The following is an 8,503-nucleotide window of genomic DNA, read 5'->3' on the forward strand; positions in this document are numbered from 1 at the left end:
TAATAGGTTGAATTTGAACTCTCAACTTTCTTATCACTTCACTCCTTAAACCCCTTACTCTAACTATGGAGGACAATGAGTATCTGACGTGCAGATACTCGAGGGTAATACTCATAACGGGTTGGGGTCGTGTTTTTTGACCTGAGGGTAATAGGGACCAAAGATTTTAAATTTCATTGTTGAATGAGTTCATGTTCGAGTAATGAGTACCTAGATCCGCAACTCCTAAATTTCTATATATTTTTTATATTTACATATGTGTGTAATAAAAAAAATTTAATATCATGTTAATCATAAGTGTCATGTTATACCGATAATCTATAATTATAATATCATGTTAATCTATAGATGTGATATTATATTGATAAACAATAATTTTATATCGTTAATCCATAATTGTGATGTAATGTCATATCGATTAAAGAATTTTTACTAAATAAATGTTTCACCATAATTGTGATGTTATGTTCTCAGGAAGTAATGTTATATTGTTAATCTATAATTGTGATGTAATATTATGTTGATTAAACAGTACTTACTATATAAATAATTTTTTATCGTAATATTGAAGTAACAACTTTGTGTTTAAATTATGTTTTGTATTTTTAATCATTATTTTTCTTCTTTTGTTTGCCTAAAATATGATATAATTATAGGGAAAAGATGCACAATTGCATAAGTTTCTCATAATTATTTTTGATATTTTATGTATTTATGGATACCTATATATACGTTAGATATTGAATGTTCCGCGAGCGAGTAGCAAACCCAATGTGTATCCATGAGAATCTAGGTCCAAAAACGAATGAGCGGGATAGATAGTGTAGTTCTTGAACCCATCTAGACACATTACCATCTATAACTCCAACCACCTTATGACTCCTAAGTTTTTTTTACTAAGGTATTCTTTCACTCTTTTATCATAATACATAATAGCCTCGAGATACTACATACCCATCCATAAAATTGTTATTTTCAATATTCAAATCCATGCACAATGGCAAAAAGCTGATAAGACCGTGAAATATCAAATGTACATTAACCATATGTTTTCATGAAAACTACATAGTAAGGATTTAATCAATCTTATATTAAAATTGTTGACCTATCTACCTAATGTGAAATATCATTTGCAGAAAGGCAAGTTAATTATTAATATGATCATAAAAGGATCACATGTCTACAAAGTCAAAACGTTGGTTGGCTACCCATTAATTGACCTAACCAAGACGGAGAGTTATTCATGAAAGTAAAACTCAACATTGTTAGTGTAAAAATGGTCTTCAGATAATGAATTTTACTTTCAAGCAATAACACTCAAAGCATAAATGAGAGGTTATATATTATCATGATTTAGATAATCACTTGTTTTTGTACGCTTAATCGGTACATCTATGTCTCTATGTGGATTCAGTGAACATACGCTTTAACCATTACAATCTATCTATATGATCTCTTGAATTTGTGATATTATGATCTAGGCTTATAATCATACATCTTAAAATTGATCTCTCACAAACACATACATAGTTTATAGAATTTATGCTAAGCTCACACTATATATGAAAAACACTATTGAAATATGGCAATGAACACACAATTTAAAATATAAATATGTTGGTTGACATATAATCCACAGATTATAAATTACACTGACACTTCCTCANAGACAAATCCAAATAGTATAAGAGTTAATGTCTACTCATTATTTTGGTTAGTTACACTATAGTATAAGAGTGATTTAAACATCACCTTAGAATTATTGATGCATTTTGTAACAAATCAAAAATAAAGAATAGACATTGACTTTTATACTATTTGGATTGGTTTTTACAATATATCATATTTTATTTGACTTAATTATATCTGTCACCATTTTTTATTCAAGAAATGGCATTTATCTATCTTACAGAGATAGAAGTAGCTAGTGTATTGTATGCATAAGGTTAGAGGTCGTTTGTGTGAGTTTAAAAATAGGAGGGGTGATTTATGAAATTTCACTAAAATCTAATGAATATTAGTATAATTTAATCTAATAGAAAGTATAATAATTAAAACCAAGCCATGTTTTGGACTATGTTCCAAAGTAAGGACCAAACACTAAACTTGTATGTCTAACACAAAGTCCGTCCAAAGTATGACGTTGCTATGTCAAATGGTTACTTGTACATCGAGCATAAAGTAAGTGTAAAGCATAACATCATTAAGTAAAGTCATGTTATTATGTAATGGTTTGTTAAATAAACACAAATTAATATGAGTGTAATATCTATGCATTATCAACGTAAAAAATTATATACGATCACTAATCATTCACAATTCATTTGACTTACTTTTTTTTGAAGAGTTAATAATAATTAAACATGAATAGTAGATAATGCACTGAAAATATATAAAACTAATACTCTGTCAGTATATACAATTTTGGACTATTTTTCGAAAATATAGCAATTAAAGTGAAGGCATATATTTGGACAATGTTTGGAAAGGTGCGTGTGTCAAGTTAGGACCAAACAATAAACTTGTATATCTAACACAAAGTTTGTCCACAATATGACTTCATTATATCAAATGGAGCACATCCTATGTTCCAATATGTGTATTACTCCATATACTCTTAGTTTCTTATTGGACATAAAATATTAAATTAACATATATTTAATTCATGTTTAATTTTCTGATCAATGTGAAATAAGAGGTACATATAGTGACATAAAGTTGATGATAGAAGATGTGATTCCATATGTAAAATGCTTAGACTTGTACATCTAGCATAAGGTAAGTGCATAGCATAACATCATTAAGTAAAGTCATGCTATTATGTAATGATTTGTTAAATAAACTCAAATTTAATAATATGAGTATAATATCTATGCATTATGAGCGTAAAAATTTATAGACCATCATTATATCATCCATCATTCTTTTGATTTACTTTTTTTGAAGAGTCAATAATAATTAAATATGAATGATGCATTGATAATGTATAAAACTCATACACCACTTTTTATTTTTATCTAGAAACAAATATCATTACTACATCTAATATTTGTAATTCACACGATTTCCATTTCCAGATGGTTATCATAATATAATTTATTTTTTTCTTAAAGGAGGAAATTGAAATAAAAATAAATAAATAAGTGTAAATTATACTAACACTTTCGATTTTTAGTGTAATTACACAAACAATTGCTCCGTATTTTAAATCTACGTAAACCACCATAATTTTATAAATACATTACACTCACTACACCTAGAGTGAAATAAGTGTAAATTCTTAAAAAAGATGAGTAATAAATATAATTAAGTTAAACAAAATATGATATTTTGTGCAGATAAGTACAAATAGTATAAAAGTCAATATCTACGCATTAATTTTGGTTTGTTATAATACAGTATAAGAGTGATTCAAATATCAATTTATGCAATTTGTAATAAAATAAAATAATGAAAAATGAATATACACTGACTCTTATATTATTTCGACTTGTTTTCATAATATATCATATTTTGTTTAACTTGATTACATTTATAACATTTATATAGGAGTAGTGACTACAATGCACGTTTGAACTTAGTGTTGATCTACTCAACTTAAAAAAGGATAATTTGTATAATTTTACGAAAATATAAGGTGTGTATGTGTCTAGCCCAACCATTATATTAATTTTTCTCATGATAACATATTTTCAGGTCACATCCTATATATATTGTATGAAATTTAGGGTTAGATATCTTCACCGAATCCTAGTGCTTTTATTCTGTTCTCGGTGTTCTGTTTGGAGAGTGGCGGCAGAGAAAGTGCGTGGTGTTGTTGTAATTGTTGCGGCCGTTAGGTATATATTAATCTCGTTCTCCTCTTCTCCTTTTGATCGATATTGTCTACCCTTAATCTCTTCATTTCTTGTTTGTCATTTTCATTTTGCAGCGAAAAGCCTAAGACTGTTTGATGTTTTCCTTATTATTTATTATTCTTGTTGTCAGGAGAATGAAGGGGAAGGAGGATGAAAATGCATCTAAAACTATAATTATTGATTCCAGAAAGATGAGAACCCCTGATGTTAAGTATGTATCAGCACATTTCAATACCGTTGGTGAAAATAATGTCGTCGTCATTCCCAAGAGAAAGAGTAATGTAAATTCAACCGAAAATAGTAATATTAATGCAAAAAAGATGAGAAATAATGATGTTAGATATGTATCAGCATATTTCAATACTGTTGCTGAGGAGAATGTTATTATCATTCCCAAGAGGTCGAGGATGAAGAATGAAAATAAAGTCGAAAACGATACAAATATTATCTATGTCTCGGCTTATTTTGATTTTAGTAAAATTAGGACTAAAAATGTGGTTGTCATACCTCCTAGGGCGAAGAAGAATGAAATTGAAATGATTGATATGCATAAGGATGTGAAACCTCTGAAATCACTACCATCTGAGTTGTGTAGTGACGCATATAGACGAAAAACTCACAATAATACCTGGAAGCCTCCAAAATCTTTGTTCCGTTTTGAACCTCTCCTTCAAGAGTATTATGTTTATGACCCTTGGAGAGTTCTTGTCACAAGTGTTTTGTTAAACCTGACTACCGGTGCACAGGTATATTCCTGCATCCCCTTCTCTCATTTAATTTCCAGTATAGTCCCTGTGTGTTCTGTGAAAGTGGTTTACTATCATATGTCACTGGGTTATCCATATATTTTTGTTTTAAAGAACTGAATACTACTTAGATTTATGGTTGTTCCTTTTCCTATTATAGAGGAACAATGTCTGTCATTTGTTGATAAGCTGTACAACCTCTATATATTGAAGCTATAGTTTTTTGTAGTTCTGGGCCTTTTAACCTGTTAATTGTGTGGACCACTATATGCTTTTGTATTATTGGCTTTCCAACAAGTGTTGAATGTTGAATATTCTATTCTCTTTGAGTATTTGATAGTGAAGCATGATTAATCTTGTCATTAGGTGCAACATTGTTGCTTGACTCGCTTGTAATAAAACCTTGTGAGTAGCTCAATCTTCTTTATCATATTTCTTTTAAATTAGTCCAGAGTAGTTGTCACTAATGGTGATGTCACTGTATTGTCATTAGCTCTCTCTCTCTTATATGCTTGATTTGCAACAGTTTTGGATCTTATATATGCAAGAAATGAATATTACAAACCTATACATTAGATAATATTGTAGGCAAATGAAATTTACTTTGTGGCTGATTTGTTAAAGTTAGCAAATATTTCTTTATAGTAACCATAGTTTACTTTAGTTCAGAGCTTGCAAGCTTTGTTAAGTCAGTGTCCTTAATTTTCTGCAATATGTTCTCTTTCTATGGTAAACTCGGCCAATAATTTTTGAGTTATTAAATGTATGCATAGTCTTGCGTAGTCCTCCACACCATTGCTGCAATTCTATGCTTTGCAAGTTGCACATCATTACTTTGCCCAACCATTTCATTCTCATGGCCTTTTAAATGAGACAATGAATACTTAATACACCATTCTAAGCCAATCATCTATAAATTGTTTTCTAACTTAAATTAATTTTTCTGATGTCTTTTGATTCTAACTAATGTAACATTTAAGTCCATGTTGTCATCTTTATTATAATTTAAGTCCATGTTGTCAGTTTTATAAAGGACAAATAATGTTGTAGGAATGCTAAAAAGTTCTTCCATGCCATATAGAATTTCAAAGAATGATTTCTACCCTCTTTGCTATTTTCTATGAAATTTGTCATGCTACCTTGAATACTTAGATGCTCATGGAATTGAATGAAATTGTCACCCTTGCGTCAAGTTCTTAATATTTGCCACTAGAAAATAATACGCTGTAGAGTTTCTTCATTGGAGTATAGATGGCTATAAATACACTCAACAACTTGTGGAGCATTTGCTTGATTATTGAAAGAATTTTCGAAGTTATTGGGGCATTGGGGTCGGAAATGTTTCATTTGAACTATTAGATGATTTTGCCTCACTTTTTATTAACTCACCTCTTACAATTTTCCTAATGAATTACAATTTGTCCAGGTTTTACCTTCAGTGTGTTCTCTCTTAACCAATCTGCACAGTTTAGACCTTGGGTTCTTCTGTTGTTTTGTTTCGCAAATCCTTATTTCTACTTCTTATTCAGGCTTCTAACCTTGTGAGCTTCATCTTTGACAAATTCATTTGAAATTCAAAGCTTCTTCCAACGTTAAGTCTTTTGCCTAAACATCCGTGCATTCATGCACATGACTTTCTGTATGTTCATATACCTTATATATCTTTTCCCCTTGATTTGTCTGCTATGTTCAAGTCTTGGTCAGAGACAGTTGGCCACCTATTATTGCATTATAAGCTACCTAATTTGTTTTGTAGTTAAGTTGTCAGGATAACTAGCAAGCACTTTGTTTCGCCACTGTTATTAAGATTTTTTTTCTTTATTTAATGTAACGATTTTGGTAAAAACAATGATTAAGAATCTATGATAGTGTCTACAGTTTATATAGTCTTCTGGTATTTGTTGTTTGAGCGGAGCACTCCAATCTTTAACAGCGTCTCTTTGCCTTCATGTTTGATGCGAGTTATGTTTTATTTTTTCTATGTGATCTCTTGCCCATGGAAGCTTAGGTTTCCATATTAATTGTGGTTTCCATTTCCACCACGACACTACTCTTGGGTTATAGGATGGGTGTCTGCCTAGTTCTTGTGGTTATACACTAACATAATTTCAATGCATGCGTTTGCAANATGGAAAAATAGGTTTTGTTCACTGTGCATAACATGATGTCCCATAGTCTCCAATGCTACCTTGTTTTTAAAGTGAAGAAGGTTGGTGTCATTAGACACCGTGATCATTGGCAAGAGTGGATTTTTTTGCTTTTGTTAATTGTTAAAACATCCCCATCTGCATTTGTTGTTTTTCCTTTAAACAAGATTAGTGGTAGTCTAAAAGTCAAAGTTCATTTATGTTTTTAGTATATGGTTGTAAGTATTGCTTTGTGATACACGGACGCCAATGTGAAAATGTGAAAATCTATTGAATCAACAACAGACAAGAAGCATCTTATTAATTTGCAAAATGCAGGTACGTCGTGTTCTCTCAAACCTATTTAACTTGTGTCCAAATGCCAAATCTTGCATTGAAGTTGAAGTACAAGAAATAGAGCAAGTAATAAAGACACTTGGTTTGCAAAATAAACGAGCAAAGGCATTACAACGCTTATCACATGAATACTTGTATGGAAGTTGGACTCATGTAACCCAACTCCACGGTGTTGGCAAGTATGTCACATTTTATTGTGTGAATTTATTCATGTTTACATATGTAATACAATTTTGATCTTTTTATTAATTTTATTGATGCCAATTTTCTCCTTTATCAGATATGTGGGAGATGCATATGCTATATTTTGTACGGGAGAGTGGAGAAATGTGACCCCAACTGATAAAGAGTTACTTCCTTACTGGAATTACCTTTGGAGTATAATGTAATATGATTTAATGTTATTTGTTGAACTTGATATAACATATAAAGTTTTTTTTTTTTGCGATTTCCTTTTATTTTGTTTTATGGATTATTTACCTTTTTAATTACTTATCAATATTTGTAGGTGCCCATAAGCCCATTTTGAAGTATGTCTATGCTTGCTTTTATTTTATAGCCACGAGCTAACTGGTAGGATAAGCTATTTTGCCATCACTAAATATGAGTTTCACACCCAAATTCCACGTGCATCATAAATAAGTTTGTCATTGAGTGTGCTTTTTTGCCGTCATCACCATGAGTGTCATCATTGCCTCATATCATCTTCTATGTGTGTTTTTTGTGGCAAACACCATCAATTTAGACAAAGTATCCATATAGCATTTTTTAATGAAATAGTAAGGAGAAAGTTTTACAAGTTACCAACCATACTGCCTTTAATGTATGTTTGATATTTGATATGCTTGTCATGTGTAAGCAACCCAGAGATGTTTTGGTTTAGACATGCACATGACTTGTTGCAATTCCTGTATAGATTTGTTGGTCAAGTTGGTTTTCTTTTGTTTTTCTAGCAGCGCTTGTTGATAATATCAATCTTGCATGGACTACAATATTCTATGTAGTTTCTTGTTTCAGGCATTAATCCCGTGAGTCGTAAAAAACAAAGACATGTTCTCCTTGTATTGCCATTGAAGTGGGGGATTTGTGTTCTCTTTGTATTACATGTACTATTATTCCTTCTTAGAGTCGAGATCGGCCAAAGACTCATGATCGGATATACAAGATCTAGTTTTCACAACCATGGATAATACGTGCATATAAGATATGACTTTTATGATTGTCGATCAGGCCTGAACGACTGGCCTACCTATGGTCAACATTTGTTATGCCAAAGTCAAGGACACGTCATCTAGCTACCAACAGGTTCGTATTTCCCACACGACAAAGGAAGTCAAACTTCACAACAAGGTCATCAAAGGCCGTTGAAGGGACAAACAACATCATATCGTTCAAAATGATGACACCTCCCCTATAG

At 31.1% G+C, this 8,503-nt stretch overlaps 1 protein-coding gene across 1 annotated transcript; it reads left to right on the forward strand.

Annotated features, from left to right (window-relative positions):
- Nucleotides 3,694-7,493, forward strand: LOC109358404 (methyl-CpG-binding domain protein 4-like protein). Its single transcript, XM_019602606.1, has 4 exons — nt 3,694-3,839; nt 3,988-4,603; nt 7,069-7,265; nt 7,367-7,493. The coding sequence occupies exons 1-4, from the start codon at nt 3,718-3,720 to the stop codon at nt 7,473-7,475; spliced, it is 1,044 nt and encodes a 347-aa protein (XP_019458151.1). The 5' UTR covers nt 3,694-3,717; the 3' UTR covers nt 7,476-7,493.

Source organism: Lupinus angustifolius, chromosome LG10, assembly GCF_001865875.1.
Source record: "Lupinus angustifolius cultivar Tanjil chromosome LG10, LupAngTanjil_v1.0, whole genome shotgun sequence".
Classification (NCBI taxonomy): domain Eukaryota; kingdom Viridiplantae; phylum Streptophyta; class Magnoliopsida; order Fabales; family Fabaceae; genus Lupinus; species Lupinus angustifolius.

What these genes read in the sequence shown, in the direction of transcription:
- LOC109358404 (XM_019602606.1), top strand. Translation starts at nt 3,718, where the DNA reads ATGAAATTTAGGGTTAGATATCTTCACCGAATCCTAGTGCTTTTATTC. An exon ending in GTAATTGTTGCGGCCGTTAG is followed by an intron (nt 3,840 to 3,987) that starts GTATATATTAAT and finishes TCTTGTTGTCAG; the next exon opens with GAGAATGAAGGGGAAGGAGG. An exon ending in CAACTCCACGGTGTTGGCAA is followed by an intron (nt 7,266 to 7,366) that starts GTATGTCACATT and finishes CTCCTTTATCAG; the next exon opens with ATATGTGGGAGATGCATATG.